The following is a 20,296-nucleotide window of genomic DNA, read 5'->3' as shown; positions in this document are numbered from 1 at the left end:
TTCTCTCTTCTTTTTTTCTTTTCCTTCTTTCCTTCTCCTCGTCCTTCTTCCTCTCTCTCTGTCTCTGTCTCTCTCTCTCTCCAGGATCTTGCTAAGTAGCTCAGGCAGGCAGAGGCTGGCCTCGAACTCATGGTGATCCTCCTGCCTCAGCCTCCTGAGTGCCAGAATCACCACCAGACCCGGCTGAGAATCTTCTCTGAACAAAAAAGTTTCTAATTAAATCATTATCTGTGGTGTTAAGCCTTAATTCCTGCATTCACCCATCTCTCCTTTATTACTGAGTTTCATTCTCTATAAAGCACACAGAGCATGTTAGTCTACAGTTGTGCACGGGGTCTCCTCACTGCAGGTAAGCTACCTCCTCTCCTAAGACTCTGATCAGGCACTGGTCACAGCCACTCCGCCGGACAGGTAATTAGCATCATTCATGAGTTCACCCTGCCAAACCCAATCTTCTTACCCCACCTCTCAGAAGCACACATCAGGATACTCCCTGGTCCTCGAAACGTGTCCTTCCATCCTGTGACTCTCTGCTTCTGGCTTCTTCTCTGTTACCAGACCTTTTGATGTCATGTCATGACAAGGCTCCTCACTTCCTCATCTGTTCTCTGCTAGCTATACTTTCTCCTTCAGACACCAGGCTCCATCCAGGGTCCTCGGTGCCATTCACATCTGCATTCACCTGAAGCTGGGGCCTTTCTTGAGTTCCAGGCACTAACAGTCATCCCTGCTTCCTGAACATCTCAACCTAAAATCTACTTGGCCCCTCAAACACTGATGTCCCCTTCAAAACCATTTTCTTCTAGTTATTCCCATTCCAAGATGTGGTCATGCCATCCAACTAGTTACTCATGCTAAATTCTTAGTTCTTATTTGTAATCCATTAACAAGTCCTTTTTACTTTTCTTCCAAGGACAGAATAAAATGAATCCAATATGACATCCACTTAAGTATCCAGATCTAAATCACTCTTAGCTAAATTGAGCTGAGAGATGGAACAAAACTACTAGCAAAGGCCACACCTTGGTTAAACTTGTGCAAACCTGATAAAGATCATGCACATGTAACTGCTTCCATCCTGAAAACAGTTTACTAAGAATGAACTCATGATAAGAACAAGGTGAGGACAGCCAGGAAGAAACTGAGAGAAAAAGATTTAGGGAACTGTTATCACCAGGATTCCTGGTGGCTTCCCTTAGTTCTGATAGCAGTGGCAGGTTACTTAACTGATGATAAGCCTCTGAGCAGTGACACTACAATCTCCTGACAATAAATCAGCAATATCCTTGCAGCAAGAAGCCCTAGAGCAGAATGGACTAAAAGAAAACAAATCAATTGTTAAGAATTACTGAGTCCCAAGTTTGAGGGAAAAGAGGAACTGGGATACTACTGATTGATTACTGGACTCTTTTTCCACTCTGTTTCTTCTTGTAGAAATGGAAGGAGGCCAAAACAAAACCAAGCACCCTTCCACTGTCTTAAGCTATGGGTCTGAACTGAAAATTGGCTACTGGAACTTTCAGAGATTCAGAGCAAAAAAATCCACATTAATGGACTTAAATAGCTAACTAAAGGCTAAGGTGTACAAACATAAAGGGACAAGACAACCACAGGCCTGGTCACATGGGGCCAACTGATCTGCTCACTTCTGCTCTCCCAGGCCCCTTTTCTCACATGGGAGTTCTTCTCGTGGACCACTGTCCTAGCAACTCAAGTACCTCTCCCAAACCCACACTTTCCCTCTCAAAAAGGGAAAAACATAATAAAATAAAATGGCCAAGTATAGTAATACAAGCCTGTAATCCCAGCTACTTTGGAAGCTGAGGCATGTGGTTCAAAGACTGAGGTCAGCCCAAGAAACTTAGCAAGCCTGTGCACAAGTTAAAAATAAAAAGGAATTGGGATATATCTTGGTAGGTCAACCCTGGGTATGATCCTCAGGACTGAGTGAGAAAAGAGAGACAGGCAGACAGACAGATACAAAGAGAGAGACAGAGAGACAAAGAGGAACCCAGTCTTCAGGCTAAATTGTATAAGAAAGTCTTATCTTTTTCCTGCAATTTTCTTCTTCTTGTTGTAACACTGACATTCTTAGAAAAAATGCACACACCCCCAAAAGGCAATACAGCTTTGTTTTTAATAGTACATTTCATACGTAAAACCAGTTATTTATTTTGGTTTGCCATTACTTGTATAAGGGAAAATCTAAATTGCCTATCAGTAAGCCTACTTATCAGGATGAAGAGAAACTCCACGATTTTTCTATTTGTTTTTAACAGTTTATGAACCTCTGCATGAGTCATGATTGATCTTATTACCATAAACTTTAAATCATCTAACTAGTTAAAAGTCTGAAATCAGAACTATTGATGATCTTAATCAAGTAATTATTAATTAGCTTGTAAGAAAAACACCTGTGTGAAAATATGTTATAAAAATATAGGGGGGCTTTTTTTGTGTGTGTGAAACAGGTTCTCATTTTGTAGTTCTGGCTGGCCTTGCACACCCAGCAACCCTTCTGCCTCAGCAACCCAAGTAGAATTACATTTTTAAAGGAGGTGACAATGCTTACTTTTTTCCATTCCTTTTTGTTCTGACACAGAACTTAATGTAGGCTACCGTGATTTGAGGGAGCCCCTTCGTGTCCCGAAGCTGGGCCTGGCTGTGGTGATGGGGGACACGGAAGACCTTTAAGAAATGGGCCTATTGGGGCTGGGGATTTAGCTCAGCAGGCATAAGCGTCTGCCTTGCAAGCAGGCAGTCGTGAGTTCGATCCCTGGTACTGATAAAAAAAAAGGAAAAAGAGAGAGAGAGAGAAATGGGCCTACTGCGTGGTGCTCACTACCTTCAGAGCCGCCCTCAGGAGGAATGAGCAGCTCGCAGGGGAAGCTGTAGCTCGCAGCAGCTCCTTGGGGAAGCTGTAGGAAGAGGCGCCTGATCCTTGAATCCTGACCCTTGAATCGCTCTCTCTGGCTTATTTCAAGATGTGACCTTTCCCTCACATACACTCCCACCATCACACCTCAAGTTGCACCAATGCTGGTGCCTGGTCCTTGAGTCTCCAGGACTATTAAGCAAATCTCTTTAAAAATAAAGTTAGCTGTTCCAAGTACTTTGTTCTTATAAGGCAAAGCAAGCTAATACAGTGGCCAAATGAGTCAATACTATGCATCAAAAATATATTCCTAGATAGCACAACCCAAAGGAACTGTTGCGCTAAGGAGAAACAAAGGCCTTCTTAAGACAGTAAACTGAAAAGAAGTGCCTGGCAGTATGAAAGGTCACTGCAAAAAGCAAGACAGAAGAAGGGCCGGCAGGTCTGCTCCTGCACCCTGAATTTCCTTCCAGGTGCTCCTTCAGCTTTATCTTCCTGCAAAGGGCCAGAAGTTTTCAAGCAGAATTACCCCCTCGAATTTCATAAGGCTATAACCACAGAAGGGGAGAAAGGGGAAACATCATCTATTTTTAAACAATTCAGTGAAACAGAAACCAATTCCTTTTCAGACTTACCAAATGCTGGTGCACTAGAAATAGCAACTGGTTGCTGCTTCATGACAGGAGGAAGTGCAGAGGGGAGCTGATAGCCTTGCAGCTTCAGTTTGATCAGCTTCATGGCTATGGAAAACTCCACTTGATCCATTCTTCCATCATTATTCATGTCAGCTAGTGCCCTGCAAAACAGTGGCATAAGCTCAGAACAATTGTGACCATCAAAAAGTTTCTCCAGCCCCTAATTCCACAGTGCAGAAATAAAATAATTAGCTCCTTTCCTCTAGGGAGAACAAAGCAAAACTTGTTTTCCACACATTGGGGGAGAACCAATGAAGACCAGCAAGGTCCTACATGAATGCAGTGTCTTTTACTTTGTTACTTGATGATACATCATATAATTTTCAGTCTGATTTTGAGGATTTGATAGGTTTCATTTTGATTGCCAATATTCTAAATATTCTAAAATTAGTGGTGTCATACAACTTTATGAATATAATACAAACCACTGAATTATATGGTTTAAAAGGGTTTATTTTATTATGTGAATTGTGTACCAATTAATTCTGTAAGAAAAAAAGGATTAAGAAAGGGTATAATTTCTAGAGATAAGTGGTTAAATTATGTGAACAGCATAGTTCTATAAACTTCACCATGCGGACATGATGTGATTGCCACATTGTCCTTGGCTATGCAGTGCAACTGTATACTGCCATACAGCTATATCCTAATGGTCTTCAATTAACTTTTTTCTACAATTCTACATGTACATTCAACAAGTATTAACTTTGAGCTTATGAGATGCTTGGCATTTGAAAATGCTACTACTAACAAGATCCAAAAACAATTTAGGAGTTTCTAAGTGAAAAATTTTCTCTTAGAGAAAAGTAAGCAAAAGAAAGAAAAGGGATTGTACTTCTATTGAAAACTATATTATTAAAAACCAAAACTGTGCATCCTTATGATTTACATGAGAAGTCTTTACATAGAGGGGTAGATGGGAAGCAAGTAAGGAGTCAAAAGATGTGTTACACAGGTACCAGTGCCCTAGGATGAATACAGTTGTTGCATACTAATAAATAAAAGTTTGAATTCTTTTACTCACGATATTAAAAATGCAAAACAAAAAAATTACAAATGCAGACTTTCCTAAATTAACCCTATGAAAAAATCTATTTGAAACATCAAGATAAGCCAGTCCATTAAAATGCATTACTATCAATATTTTAAAAGACTTAAACTTTTACTAGCCTATTCACTTTCGTGCATATCTTTACCATCCAGAAATTTTGTATTTTTATATAGAATTTGTTATCACAACTTGTACGATTTCAGTAAGATTGTATTATTTACTTTTGTTTTTTGCACCAAGATCTCCCTATGTTGCCCAGGCTAGCCTTGAACACACTGAACTCTCAAATCCTCCCATCTCAGCTTCCGGAATATCTGGGATTACAATTACAGGTGCCTGCACCCTCCTCATCCCTTGGCTACATTTGTATTATTCCATTACATTTCAATCTTCAAATCACCTACAATTACATTGATTTGTGTGTTATATTATTCAAGAGCACACCCTTGTGAATTTTTCTAGATGGATACCTGATTTTGCCAGCAATATTAGTTACCTAACCCCTCCTCTTCTTAATGAACTTGTATGTTTTTGTTGTGTATTATCACACATCCATCTGGAATGAGGCTGGGCACAGTGGCACTCAGGAGGCTTAGGCAGCTGTGAGTTCAAGGCTACAAAGCGAGTTTTAAGCCAACCTGGATTGCATAGTAGAAATCTATCTCAAAACAAACAAAAAGTTCATCCAGAATGAGATTTCTGGATTATCTCTTCTGACTGAATAAACATAATGGTGATCTGATCACATGGGCCCTATGGTATGTTCTAAGATAAAGCAAAGCCTTTTTCCTTTTTTAAAAAACTTTCCTTGGCTATTCATGAATGTTCGCTTTTCCCTATCAACTTCCAGATTATTTTCTCTATTCTACATGCAGTCCTATAGAGATCTAAAAACTGCATTAGATTTGCACGTTTTTTAGAGAACTGATACATGCGTATGTGTAACTGTCTGCTCATTGATGTCCTTCTACGTCTTCAGTTCTATTTCCTCCAGTAAGACTGTATCACATTCTTCATAAAGTAATAAACTTAAAATTACTGTATTCTAAGAAACTTTATCATTTTTGTCAGAACTTTAAATGGAATACTTGTACATTTTGGGGGGCTAATTTCAAGGATAAACTATGCTTTTAATTTTTAAAAACCATCTGTGCTATATTTATCTTACAAATTTCTATGAATTTTTCTAAGTTTAAAAAAACTAAAATTTCTTAGGTTTAGTAAATAATCACATAACTCAAAAAAAGTATCACCTTTCTTTCCCAATATTTATTACAATCTTTATTGTTCTTATTTGCTTCTGTTTAGTTGAATTTAAGTGAAAGTGCTTCAGTATTCCACTACTTCTAATTATGTTTGGTGGTGTTTTTTTTGGAATACAGTCTGACATACTTAAAACAGTTCTCTTTCAACTTACCAGAAGAGGTTACTGTAACTTTTATGAAAGACCTAATCTGCATTTGCACATCTGATCACAGGTTTTCTTTTTTCCTCTTAGCTGCTGATGTAAGCCAAATGGTGACAGAATTCCTTGGTTCTGAAACAGTCTTACACCTCTGGCATACACTCAACTTGGTCACTGTACTTTATTCTTTTCAAACATTGTGCAATTCTACTTGCTAAGGTTATATTTTGGATTTTGTGTCTAAATTCATAACTGAATTTGGTTCCCAGTTGCTTTATTTTTGTATTTTCAGATTTCATAAAGGGAAGTTAGGTAAATAAAATGACATAGCAAACTTGCCTTCGTTTACTAAGTATTTTTATGGTTCAAAATGTTTTGAACAGGGAAAAAAAGACTTCATTAATTAACATCAGCATAAATTAGGGGAGAAGACATTTTCTAATAATGGCTTAATTAGAATAATTTATTGTTTCTAAAAACTTCCCATTAAAGTGTCTACCCTGGCAAGGAGCAGAAACACGTAATCCTCAGGTTTATGGGCTTAACTTTAAACCACCTGACATAATCTCAACATTCAGCTGAGTTTTGTAGTTTTCAAAACATTTTCTTCTCAAACAACAAAACAACTGTTGAGATTCCTTAATGACAGGAAACTCAAAGGAATTTATGAAGATGTAGTTATTCATACAAAGCTTTCTATCTTTTCTATCCTTTCCTTCTCTAGGTCCCAAAGCACTGGAATAGAGTTGATATTCTACTTCTCAATGCTTCTCTGCAAAAAAAGAAAGAAACCCACTTTAGTTCTGCCATCTATTTCATTTTCCATTTTAGTTATTTATCCAGTTAACCCATTTTTACTAATCCTCCCTTGACTATATATAAGCCTAATAAAACTGAAATTTAATTCACAAATTTCCAAAGTAAAAATGTATACTAAAATAGCAAATATTATTACATATGACTCTGTAGGCAAAATGATTTTCAATACAGTGTTCAGACTGAAATTAAAAGCTATTTGAGCCAGGCGTGGTGGTGTACACGTGTAATCCCAACACTCCGGGAGGCTGAGGTAGGAGGATTGTTGTGAGTGCAACACCAGCCTGGGCTACAAAGTGAGGTCAAGGTCAGCCTGAACTGCATGTCAAGACCCTGTCTCAAAGTATTTAAAACAAAACAAAACAAAAAAAGCTATTTGAAACACAGCTGGGATGAGAAGAGTCCAAAATGAATGAAAATTACATGCATTTACTTTTTAACCCAGGAATTTACTCTAAAGATACATTTTAGCAATACAAAAGTATATATGCAAAAACTCACTCACTGTTGCATTACCTATAATCACAAAATGTTAGAAATAATCTAACTGGGGGGCTGGGAATTTAGCTCAGCGGCGTAAGCGCCTGCCTTGAAAGCAGGCAGTCGTGAGTTCGATCCCCGGTACCGATAAAAAAGGAAAAAGACCAAAAAAAAAGAAATAATCTAACTGTATAAACACAGGACAATGATTGAATAAACCAAAGTATAACCTCCACAATGAGCGTACTACATAATGAGAAAAGTCTCTGTAGAGTATTATGAATAGTTTCCAAGATATGTCAAGATTTTTAAAAAACCAAACAATAAAACAGTATCTGTAACAGGTTTTCTTTAATGCAGGAGGAAGATAAAAAGATCTACATATAAATATATATACATTATATTTATATAATTATGTGTATATATAAGTGTATACACATATAATTTATAAATATATACACATCTGCTACCCCTCCACAAATAACCAAGGTGAATAAGAAAATAGTAAAGTCAGTGGTGACGGGACAGTAAGAAGAATACGAGTGGCCTTTTCTGGAAATACCTCTTGGTATACTTTTGGCTGCAGAGCCTTGTTGATGTGCTACATATTTAAAAACTAAAGCCTACCAAGAGAACTAATAGCATATTATTTTAAGTTTATTGTACAGAGGGCTTTACACATGCTAGGCAAGCACCTTGCTGCTGAGCTACATTCCTGGCCCAGCTACATTCCAGGCCGGTTGTATCCATAAAAGAGGAGGGCATGAAAAGCTAAAGGAACTAATTTATATAAACATTGTACTTTACATGTCCTCAGCTTAAAAACAAAAGAACTACAAAGTAATCTTGGAGTTAACAGGCTATTTTCTACTGGACACAAATGTAGCAACTTTGAATTAGGGAGGAGGCTGGATTTCTCAGCCCCATCTGCATCCCAGTTGCCGGGCAAAAGCCTACAGCTGTCTTTAGGAGCCCACCTCTGCCACACAGGATTCTGATGGGCTGCTCACCTCCCCCCACCTGGCGGCCACCAAGCTAAACAAAAGACCAAGTAATAATGTAGATTAATCCATCTTGGTCATTCAAAAAAAAACTATGGGGGTGGCATCTAGGGGCTATCTAGAATTTGGAATTTTGATTAAAAAAAAAAAAAGGCATGGTCATTGCCCTCATAAAGTTTATATTCTGGTGCAAGGAGACACTAAAAATAACAAATCAGATTATTCTGTATGATATTAAGTGTTATTAAGATATGGGGAAAAAAGAAAGAAGAGCAGGTGGGCAGAATAAGCATGGGTTAAACCAGTTTGTCAGGAAACACCTCTGGTGACACTGAAAACTGAAAGGTCATGAACCAACTACAAGAGGGTCTGGAATGGTATTAAAGGAAGCACAATAACTCTGAGGCAAAGAATAGAAAAGGTAAATTCTGGAGAGCATAAACTGAGAAAGGAAGTAATACAAAATAAGAAAAGGAGCTGGGCGTGCTGGTTTTTCGCTTATGACCCAGGCACTCTTAGAAGGCTGAAGCAGGAAAACCACAAACTGGAATGCAGCCTGAGCAATTTAGTAACACCCTGCCTCAAAAGAAAAAATAAAAAGAGCTGGAGATGCAGCTCAGTGCAAAGGTCCTGGGTTTGCAGATCACATGAGACCTACAGCTTTGGGGATGGCACTGGATTTTATTCTCAGTGGAAAATTTTAATGCATTTACATTTTAAATAGATTGTTCCACCTCCTGTTTGGAGAACAGGATTTCAAAATGCAAATGTGAAAGAGAATCTGGTCTAGATGTTGTAGTTGTGGGACCCGAAGAGTTGATAGAAAGAAATGGCACGATGGAGATAAAGTGAGTAAACAGAGTCAAAAGTACACGCTGATGCACTGACATGTGGGGCGAAGAAGGGGACTCAGACATGGCTCCTTCACGCAAGTCTGGGCAGCTAGGTGACAGGCTCAATGCCCTGGACTCAGAAGTAAGCAGGAAGAGTTTAGGATGACTTCTAGGAGCAGGGGTTCAGCAAACTGGCCTTGCTGTGGGTCAAAGGCCCTTCTGACACACACTCAAGAGTCCTGACAGTCATATGGCCCTCCACCCTGGAACCCAAGCCTGTCTCATCAATTCTGCTCCCTTCTGATCTCTCTGGAGCCTCCTTCCAGGTGCCGCTGCTCTCTTTCTCTCCTTTCTCTCCATTTCTATGGGTCTTGTGGTCTCAGATTCCCCAACCTCTCATGCAGCCTCTTTACCCCTACTTCTTTTTCTTTCCTGTCCCTTCTGGTTCTTATCTATCCCCTTGGGCTTCTCCAACTCCTCCACAAAAGGCAAGATTTGAACAATGTTAAGCATTTAGACAACATTGCCGAAAAGAATACTGGCCAGTTTCTTTACAGTTCTTCATTTCTAAGAAGTAAGACAACTTCTAAGAAGTATCATCTGTGGCCACTGCTGTAATTTGGCATTACACACAATGACCAAACACTGTCTTCTTAGAATTCAAGTTTTCTTGTATTATTCACTGGAAATTAGAGAGAAGACACAAGTAGTTCTCAGAGTATGAATGGGCACAGTTCACACAAACTAGTTAACTGGAATGTAGTTTCTACACATCAACAAAACAGTAAAAAGGTTTCTAGCAGTATATTCCTCATCAATTTACATCCCTTATGTATTTAAAATGAAGTGCAGAACCAAGAAAGTCAGCTTGAGCAAGTTAGAGACCGACAGACAAGACAGTCAGAGAGAAGGGAAGGGAGGAAAGCGGGAGAAGCAAAGAGAATGGGAGTCGCAGAAACAGAAAGGAGAGAGACCCACAGGGAGGAAACTGAGATAAGGAAGATCTTCAGTTCTCAATGAAAAGCATTAGGAAAAGTGACTTTAAGGGCTGAGGGTGTGGCACAGGGGTAGTGCTTGTTAGTGGTGCAAGACCTGGGTCTGAACCCCAGCATGGCAAAAAAGGGTGACTGCCAGCTACACAGTTTAGTTTGGGCCACTAAACTAAAAATAACTTAGAAAACTAACAGCTGTCTTAATTGATAAAAGTGAAATTCATTCAATAGTACCTTGTCTCCTTTCACTAGACTGTAGTTTTGATCAAAGGGTAGATTTTGTCTACTTTGTTGGCTGCTGTATCCCTCATGCTCACAAGAGTCACTAATACAGCAGAAATCTGATAAATGTTTTTAGCGTCGAAAGAAAAAACATGGCATGGAGCAAGGTGTTCTGGCAGCAGAACATTCATCAAAGATGCTTCATGAATGAAAGATCAAAACAGGACTACAACGGAAAAGCACAATTCAGCAGAAAATTAGTTAAGCCTGAAAAAGCAACTTCAGCAAGAGGTATGGATGAAAGTATAAAGCAGGGTCACGAACCAAGATGCAAAGAAACGAAACTTGTTACAATTAAAACAGGGGCCACAGAAGTCGCGGCACATAACTGACAAGACCACGCTCCTGGGGCTGGGGATTTAGCTCAGCAGCATAAGCGTCTGCCTTGCAAGCGTGTGGTCGTGAGTTCGATCCCTGGTACTGGTAAAAATACAAAAAATAAAAAAAAGACCACGCTCCTTCCCCACATGGCAGGACTTCCTGCCCGGCCTGGAGCCTGTCCTCTCCTGGAGCATTTTGCTTTCCTAGCTGAGCAGACTACAGTTTAAGCTACAATGGCTTCACAGAAGCAGGCTAATGAGGGGAAGGAGGATCAGGCAACCAACATGCTGACAACCAAGAAAAAGAAACCAACATATGAAAACCAGTATGGGAATCTGACATCGTTTACTTTTAATTTGAATGTATCCAAAACAATGAAAAAATATACATATACCTTGAAAATTTTGCTATTTCAGAACATGATTTGCATGATGACCCATAATCAAGAAAAATTCAGGTTAAGCTCTGAAAACTGTTTAAAAGCAACAAGAAGTTAGGCAGATCTTTCTTAATCTCCACAAGATTGCAAACAAAACAGGTAGATCATTAACAGGATAAGCAATGGACATTTTGCTTATGCTGATTATGGTAGTCTCTGATGGCAAGCACTACTTTTTGGGGGTTTTATTTGGAGGGGCAAGTATGGGACAAGAGCCACACTAAGACTTTTACGTATAGTTCTCCCACTAGTCCTCTCAATAATTCTGCAACAAAAACAAAAAAAGTATTCCCATTTTAAAGATTAAGAAATTGAGGTCAAAGAGGATGAATGTATCTTCTAAATCATAGGGACACAGAGTGGAGCAGGTAGGATTTTAACTCAGGTATATGACTGTAAATTATGTGCTCCATCCATGATAGAAAGCTTTCTCCTAACAGGTAAATAAAGCATTAACTATAACAATCTCAAGTCGTGGGAAAATGTGGACCCTCATAGGATAACAGCATTCTGCGTGACTTCTCAAAGCCACGAACCTAGAACCTAGAACTACTATTTGTCATTTCTGCTCTCTCTGTAGCTTTAAAGACTCAATGCCCAGTGTGACAGTTAAAGAATCTGACAATTATCTTTTATGCATTCATCATGTACCATACTGTAATAAATACTGGTTATTTCTTACTTCTACTAACCCTCAAATATTCCCTTAACCATTTACTCTCTAATTAGTAAAAGATAAGGTATATCTCCATTATAAAGCAAAAAATGGGCCAGGGATATAGCTCAGTGCCCCGGAAACTGCTTGGCAAATGCAAGGTTGTGAGTATGATTCCTGGTACTAAATAAATGAATAAATATATAAGCAAGCAAAAAATGTGGGACATTCAAATGAGTATGACTGTTGAAGAGGAAGCCAAATTAATTGTAAGAAAATATCAAAGTGTATATATTTCAACTGGACGTTCAACTTTTTGACAGAATACTACCATTCAGATATCACCCTTCCCCCTTTTCCTATGTTTGACATCACAAGGACAGTTTTCACAAGTACTTTTAGTAAAGTAGCAAGTAGTAAACTAGAAGTGGCAAAAGGAATTAGAGTGTGCCAGCACAGGGATGTAATTCTCTTGTCATAGTATATAAGGAATCATATAAACAAATAAACAGAATTGGACAGTATTTTATTTAATTCTGCTTAATTAAAAGTACAACTTACCATATCTGTGCTAAGACAGGTTGAGGTAACCCAGATTGAAAAAAAAAGTTTCTGGCTTGGTCACCTGTAAATTAAGTGGAAAATATTTCAGAAAAAAAAAAGAACTGCTACTGGAAATCTTACAAAAACAAGAAAAGAACTGTTAATCCTATAAATACTGAACTGAATAGTAAGAAAAGGCAAGCAACAGTTAAATGAATTCATCAGCACTGACCTCAGAACTGAACACTTCAAAAAAAAAAAGCACCTAAGGTCCTAGTATTTGCTGGGATCCACTGTCTACTGAATTTGTCGTTAACTCAGATGTTAGCTGCTCATCATGGTTGCTACTATTTAAATGTTAAATGTTCCCCAGAGGCCTACGTGTTAAAGGCTTCACCCCCAATCTGATGCTCTTGGGAGGTGGTAGAACCTTTACGAAGTAAGGACCAAGAAAGATCATACGTCTTTAGAGCTGTACCCTGAAAGGGCAGAACAGGACCCAGGCCCTGTCTCTTCCTCTCCCTAACACCTGCCCTGAGGGAAGGGGTCTTCTTCATCTCGCTCTCACTATGATGTGCTGTGCCATCCATCACAGGCCCAAAGTAACAGGGCCAGGAGACTCTGGCCTGCCACCTCCTAAGTCGTGAGCCATGATAGGCCTTTCCTTTTTAAAAAAGGTGTTTGTCTCAGCTATTTTGTTATAATGGAAAGCTAACACAATGACAAAGCACCTCTCAAGAAAACAACTGATGGGGCCTGGGATTTAGCTCAGCAGGCATAAGCACCTGCCTTGCAAGCATGCAGTTGTGAGTTCAATCCCCGGTACCAAAAAAAAAAAAAAACTGATAAGCTACATATACTTTATAAAAAAGAATTCTTTGCTATTTCCAATACCTATAGTCCAAATTTTGGTTCCATCTAATATATATATAGAGAGAGAGAAAAAAAAAACCTAACAGTCACTAAAAGAATCACATCAATAATGAAATTTAATAAACTAAAGGAAGTTATAATGCAAACATATCCAAAGGCATTTCTTTAGGAAATCTGTATTGTATTTTTCCTAAAGTGAATTTCAGACGAACAACTGAACAGGAAAGACAGCAGGAAAGTCAAACTACAAAAAGAATTTTAGAGGGAGAACAATAACCATGTTATATAAACACTCAGAACTAGCTTAGGATCAAAATAAAGCAAGTGATTTAGCTTCAGGGCCACTGTCTACTCCTGCCCTCCTTAGAGAACTTTCATTTGATTGTAACCAATTCCATCAGTGCTAGGCCACAAACACTGAGGATTACAAAGTTTAAATGCATCACAAGGAAACCAAAGAGCAAACCAATACAAGCTAAAGATCAAGACTAAACTATGCCCTTCATCATATATACACCCACTTCTGCTCTGCAAAATAACACTTCCAGAGATAACCAACTCACTGCTAAGTAAGCATGTGAAAACACGGACTATAATTACCAGTAATAAATCCAGATATTGGCTTTAAACTGTGGAACTGCTGATCATGCTTTGCTCTTTCCTCTACTGTTATCGCCCAGATATCCAGGCTGCCTACAGTTCAAAGAAAAGACAGGCAAGTTATTCAGCAAGAAAGACGTGGCACAATTTCCACAGCACTTTCAGGCTCTATCAATGTGTTATAAACAGTGTGATAAATTAGCATGGTTTTCTTCAGCAGTTATGCATATAAAATAGAAAATTAAGTCAGAATCAATTAAAAAATCACTGGAAATTCCTTCCTAGAAGCATACCATAATCCTACAGTTAGTATTACTTGCAGATGTATAAAGTCAGTTAATTTTACTGCATTCTCAGGTACTTTAAATGATTCAGCCAAATTATGAACAAAAAATACTGTAGTGATGGTTGTATGACCTTGCAAATTTACTAAAAATCACTGAACTGTATACTGTATGTCTTAAATTAGTGAGGCATATGTTATGATGTTATGTGAATATATTTCACTAAAGCTATTGCTTTTTTTATTTTTATTTTTTGTCTTTTTCGTTTTTATCGGTACCAGGGATCAAACTCACACTTGCAAAGCAGGCGCTTATGCCACTGAGCTAAATCCCCAGCCCCACTAAAGCTATTACTAAAAAGTATTCTGATTAAAAATGATAGCCAACCAAAAAAGAATGGGATTTAGTTTTTCTTCTGATTCAACTCTGAGCAGATGTCTCTTGATTTCTGAGACTCTCTCTTTGATCCTTGGTTTCCTCAAACAAACTCAGCAAAATATTTGTAGATGATTGACATGGAAAGCTTTCAAAAGTTTGGACACTCTCCCAAAAGGAACGTGCAATGTAAATGTTACATACAAAGTGTGAACATGACCCAGGTGTGGTGACACACACACCTGTCACTTCAGTGCTGTGCAGCACTGAGGCTGGAAGACTGCAAGCTTCTTTCAGCTCAGCCTGGGCAACTTAGAAAGAGCCTATCTCAAAATGTTAAAAGTTTTTGAAGTGCAGGGTATGAGAAGGCCCTGCCCTGGGTTCAATCCCTAGTACCAAAAAGGGGAGAGAGTATGAGCAGGAAAATGTCTAAGCAAAGCAAATCCCCTCACTGCCTGGAATAAAAGCAATAGCGTATATTCTTCAGTCATGAAAAAATATTTACTGAATGCTTTGCATGTACCATTCACTGTGTCAAAGTGGTGCCTGAGAGACAATTCCTTCCTCATAGACTTTTAGAAACTTCTAGAAAGGATTTTTATTTCCCTATCAGAATTGTTTTCTGGAAGTATTAAAAAAAACACAACCCCTCCCCAAAAAGGAAAAAAGAATCTAAAAAACTGAGCAGTAATTATGAAGGAGGGGGAAAGACCCCATAAAACACTAAAGATGCAGAAAGGGCTGCAGATGTCTGCACTGGTGTCCCGTGGTGCCTTTTACAGATGTGGTCTAAGGGTCGCGGTGCCTTTTACAGATGTGGTCTAAGGGTGGTGCTTTGCAACTCTTCCTCCCCCAAGACCACTGGGGATACAGTTCAGCAGCATGAGCTCCTGCCTGGCAAGCACAAAGTTGTGAGTTTGATCCCCAGTACCCACCCCCGCAAAAAGACCATTGGGTTAAACAGGGGGCTGGAGCAATCTGTAACATGGCACACTTTTTTGCTGAAAAGATACCAAGCTAGTAAGTGAGGACAGTATATGACGATTTCCTAATGAAGTCAGGAAAATTACCTGAAAAACACATTTTATGCAGATTGCAGTTTCCAACAGATAAAGTAAAAACCACCATGCTTCAAATCCATGGTTTGAAAAGTATACAATAAACAATATAGTCACTCTGACAAATAAATTGTGAAGAGGAACCAGCAATAGCGGGAAGAGCTCCCAAACTAAGAGACTTTGGAGACTACCTGCTCTGGGTGCACCTAGGTCCCAACATGAACACAAACTCTTTATAAAAACAGTAGCTAGTGACAGTGGATCTAAATTTTATAAGCATGATATAACATGGTAGATAAATTTTTGTAAATTTGATAATGGTTATTTTCTTCTTAAATGTCCTTATCTTTCAGAGTCACGTACTAAAATATTTACAGTTGAAATAATATATGTAAGTCAAAAGAATTCAGATTTAAAGATTTAATGATATTGACATAAGTTCATAATTAATGAAACCATATGATGAAATACAAGCAAGCTGACTGTACTTTCTCTGTATTTTTTCATTTAAAGTTACCACCATGCTGTTTTAAAAATCTAGTCCCAAGGTACCATAGGAAAGAGAAATTTCCAAAAACTTACCACCAAAAGGTGTTGGAAACTGAGCCATGGTTCTGTTATTTTTGCCTTCCTAATCGCCGCCTGCAATTGAAACACAATGTTTAGGTTTATAAGAACTTTGCTCCTGTCTATTTAAAACATACTAATATGCAATCTTGATCAGAGGCCCGAGGCTAGAGGCAGGCATGGCTCCTCCACAGATGAAACATAAATGCAGGGAGTCACATATTCGTTCTCTGCAGTCTCTCTGAGTAGTGCCTGTGCAGGACTATGAGAAACTTTCAGTCTGGTAACAGATGCCAGTAGCTCAGGACAGCCTAGCATATCACCAGTGCTGTCCTTGTTACTTTATTTTTTTTGAGACAGGGTGTCTCTATGCAGTTCAGGCTGGTCTTGAGCTCACTATGTAGCTCAGGCTGGTCTCGAATTCAACGGTCCTCGGCCTCCTGAGTTCTGGGATTACAGGTGTGAGCCACCACACTGCTTGTCCTTGCTACTTTTTCAATATACTGTTTTCTAAGCTATCTATAGCTACCAGTCAGTCATAATGACTTTTTGTTGGGTACTTATTATATACTAGTAGGTGATTTATGGGCCTTAACTGTAATCATCATCACAGTATGATAAGAGGCACCTTTTCTAGCATCCCCCCCCCCCCCCGCGCCGTATAACAGCTGAGGAAAATGATGGGTAAGTTATTAAAGCAAAACCATCTGGTGACCAAGCTGGGATTTGAGAGCAGCACCAACTCCACCAACTCCAGTTTGTGTTCTACCCGTGAAGAACATTATCTGAATCACTGTTATGGATTTTGAGAAAGGCCCTAAATGATTCACATTACACTAATGTTATAGTTTGGGTCAAGCCTAAAGCCTCATGCGTTCACAGGTGAGCTTTTTCAGAGGTGGCTGTATCCAGGGTGTGTGATGCTGGAATTAAGAGTGTGTGATTACTAAATCAGCCAAACTGCTTGATTTGGCATAGTTCTAGCTAGGATTAAGGATGTGAGAGCAGCTACATATGCCATGGGGTACATAGCCTGCATAGTATATAAGGGACAGAAAGAGGCTTGTCACCCTCCCTTGTTGCTTTTGCTATCTTATGGACTCCATGAACTGTTCTTCTCTGTGATGACTTTCTGCTAACCCTCCCTGCCACGGAGCTAGCCATTTACTACGGAGCTAGCCATTTATTGAACCTCTACAAACTGGAAGGCAAATAAACCTTTCCTCCTCTAACTTTGGGTGTTGGGTATTCTGTCTCAGCAATGAAAAATACAACCAAGACAGAATTTGGTATCAAAGGAGAGTAGTCATTGCTGTGATCATACCTGACCATGTGGTTTAGGAGCTTTTGGGAATGGCTTATGGAAAGAGTTTGGAAAGGTTCAGAGATCCTGGCTGAAAAAGTAGAGCTGCCACACTTTAGGCTGGAATGCATGGGACATTCTGATCAGAGCTCCAAAGACCAGAACACTGACAGAAATCCTGCCAGTAGAAACCGGGCTCGGGAGGTTTCTGCTGGGGAGAAGGACTGCGAAGGATGCTGGACTCTGAACGATGTGAGTTAAACCTCGGCAGAAAGTTTTTCTGCATTTCACTCGTGGCCAGAGACTTTGCCTGAGACTGAGATTATGGATGGTGGCAGAATTAATCCATAACTGAGCAGAAGAAATTTCAAAGCAGTCTAATGTTGAGGTGGTGGCATGACTCCTGTTGGGGGTTTTTAGTCAGATTTCTGTTGAGAATCAAGAGCAAAGAGCTCAGCAGGATGATTTAAAACATTATGAGTTTGCCCAGAAAGGAAGCGCCAGTAAAGCTGTGGACTGCAAAGCTAGAACAGAAGAGATCGTGATTGCTAAGAAGTAGCAGGAAAATAGCAAGATGGCCTGAGGGCCTCATAAGGAGCAGTAGGGCTGGCCCTCTGCAGTCTCAGAGCATCACATTCCAGAATGGCGGCAGCCTAGGGAAGTGTTCTTTGGGATCTGGTTCATAGGCACACACCCCTACAGCCAGGAGAAGGAAGCCTGGCTACTGCTACGGCAGCAGACAGCAGCATCCATGTGGTGCTGATTTCAAAATGACCTTTTCAAAAGGCTTAAAATAGTAACAGACCACAGAAATAACTGAAAATATAAATACAGAAACCTCAGAAGGAGTCAAAATTTAAAATTTTTTAGAGGTGAAATTTATGAACTTCAAGGAACAAACAGTAACTGTTATAAAACCAACCCACAAAGAAAGATTAAGTATTCCTCAACCTGCATGTTATAAAGCTAGCAGTCTTAGTATTTAGAAAATAATTCCCACCCTATCTGAATCTCTTCCTCTGATGCCTTCAACTCACTATCACCAACATTCAACTAAATTTACCTTTTGACCCTTCTGACAGCCATCTCTGCTTTCCCTTCATTTCCCACCCTATACCTTGTTGTAACCTATATTAAAAAACAAAAAAACCTCATAAGTCTCCCCGGAGGCAAAAGAAAGATCAAAGGTAACTCTAAGAGTAGAACAGGATGTATGCCTAATCTAAACTTGCTTGTTGGCCCACCTGAACCTTGTTCTTCCCAAGAAAGGTAACCGCAGCGTTCCTGTTCTGTAGTGTGCCACAAACTCCACCCGCTGCATTGTGAAGACCTGCAGCTGTTTGCGGTTTTACGTGATAAAAATCCCGCCCCTTTAGTTGTTAGGCGCGCAGTCTTCCATATTGGCTGCTGGAGGCTGCGTTGCCAGGTCTGTGCTTTAATAAATAATTTTTTTTCCTTTCCAAATTATTTTCTCTGGATCCTTCATACCTCAGGAAGCGGGGGACTACCACAACCTGACACCTGAAAACCAATGCCTTTTGTATTCCTTTAGAGTTACTGGTCTCAACTAGCTAGGAGTAAGAACTCTAATAAAAATTAAATCACTTGGAGGTGTGAATGAAGGTGCACCTTTAAGGCTTATCGAGTAGCATAATACCCAAATGCCGGTGTACAGATAAGACTGGAATACTCCCATATACATTTCTCCTCTAACCACAGGTCCTTCAAATACCAATTCACAACTAGATTTTCCTCAGCTCCTAGGAACCCCAGACAAAAACAGTGAAACACAAATGAAGAAACTGCATCGAATCTTCCAAACCCAGCTCTATGCTACCCAGACAAACCATGGTGTGATATTTTAGTTTAAGATGTCCTGCTCCTATTTTGATATGCACTTATAATTTGGGAAAAAAAAAACATAACTTGAAAGGGCCACCACATTTTAGAAAAATAACCACATGTAAGATTTTAAAATTTCACACACCAGAGTTCCAGGGCTGCTACAGGAGTATAATCCCCACTACAAGCCTTGGTACAAACCCACTACAGACCCTCTGTCTCATTTAATACTAAAAACTGTGTTATGACCCAGCATGGTGTGCATGCCTATATTATTATCCTAGCACTTAGGAGGCTGAGATGAAAGGCTCATCACAAGTTCCAGGCCAGCTTCAGCTACATGATGAGTTCAAGGCCACCCTGAATTACATGGTAAGACCCTGTCTCAAGAAACAAAACAAATAAAACTCCAGTATAAATGCAAGGACTACTTGAAGACAATAAGAAGTAAACAAAAATAGGCAGATTTGAGAGGGAATCACAGTTTCCCCTTTCTTGTTTTCTCTTCCCCAGCTGCCTTGCAGTGAGGGTGAGCTCCAGCTCAGGAGCTATGCGCAGAAGCAGAGATGGAAGCTAAAGCTTCGCAGAACCAGTCTTTCCCATGAAAACAACCAACAAAAATGAATCATGTAGAATGTGTAAAAAACCAGACAGGAGAAAGCCGAAAAAGGGGATCCCCAACTTTGTGAATGAATCACAGTGGTGTCATGATGACACCTGAGCTGCAGCTATGCAGGATGGACCTATTTTAGGGCTCGAAAGGTGAACTGAGTGGGGCCCCTGTCCAGGGAACAGAGAGAACTGCAGCGCGCCAACAGCCTTCCACTGAGGACTAGGACAGCAAGCAGAACCTACAAGAAATCCCGATGGCCACAATGTAATCCAAAATTACTTACCTACAAAAACTAGGAAAACTTTCCTTCCCCCAAATAAAGCAACCAATGCATGTCAACTCCAAGGTAAGGCACAATTTGACATTCTGTTACAAAGACTTTAAAGTTATTAT

The 20,296-nt window shown here is 39.5% G+C and overlaps 1 protein-coding gene across 8 annotated transcripts in view; it reads right to left on the bottom strand.

Moving 5' to 3' along the window:
* Positions 1 to 20,296, bottom strand: part of Itsn1 (intersectin 1) — a 230,517-nt gene that overhangs the window by 155,373 nt on the left and 54,848 nt on the right. For all 8 annotated transcript variants that reach the window (XR_010039256.1, XR_010039257.1, XM_063224434.1 and 5 more), the window contains exons 2-5: positions 16,161 to 16,220; positions 13,862 to 13,954; positions 12,407 to 12,470; positions 3,511 to 3,671 (exon numbers count right to left, since the gene is read on the bottom strand). Coding sequence is in view for 6 of the 8 variants with exons in the window: in XM_063224434.1 (XP_063080504.1) it covers positions 3,511 to 3,671; positions 12,407 to 12,470; positions 13,862 to 13,954; positions 16,161 to 16,188 (346 nt within the window). In the remaining 2 variants the exon portion in view is untranslated. The remainder of the gene's footprint in view (positions 1 to 3,510; positions 3,672 to 12,406; positions 12,471 to 13,861; positions 13,955 to 16,160; positions 16,221 to 20,296) is intronic.

Source organism: Cavia porcellus, unplaced genomic scaffold, assembly GCF_034190915.1.
Source record: "Cavia porcellus strain 051 isolate PalLab524CR breed Dunkin Hartley unplaced genomic scaffold, mCavPor4.1 scaffold_15, whole genome shotgun sequence".
Taxonomy (NCBI): domain Eukaryota; kingdom Metazoa; phylum Chordata; class Mammalia; order Rodentia; family Caviidae; genus Cavia; species Cavia porcellus.
This window is presented reverse-complemented; position numbering and strand designations above follow the sequence as displayed.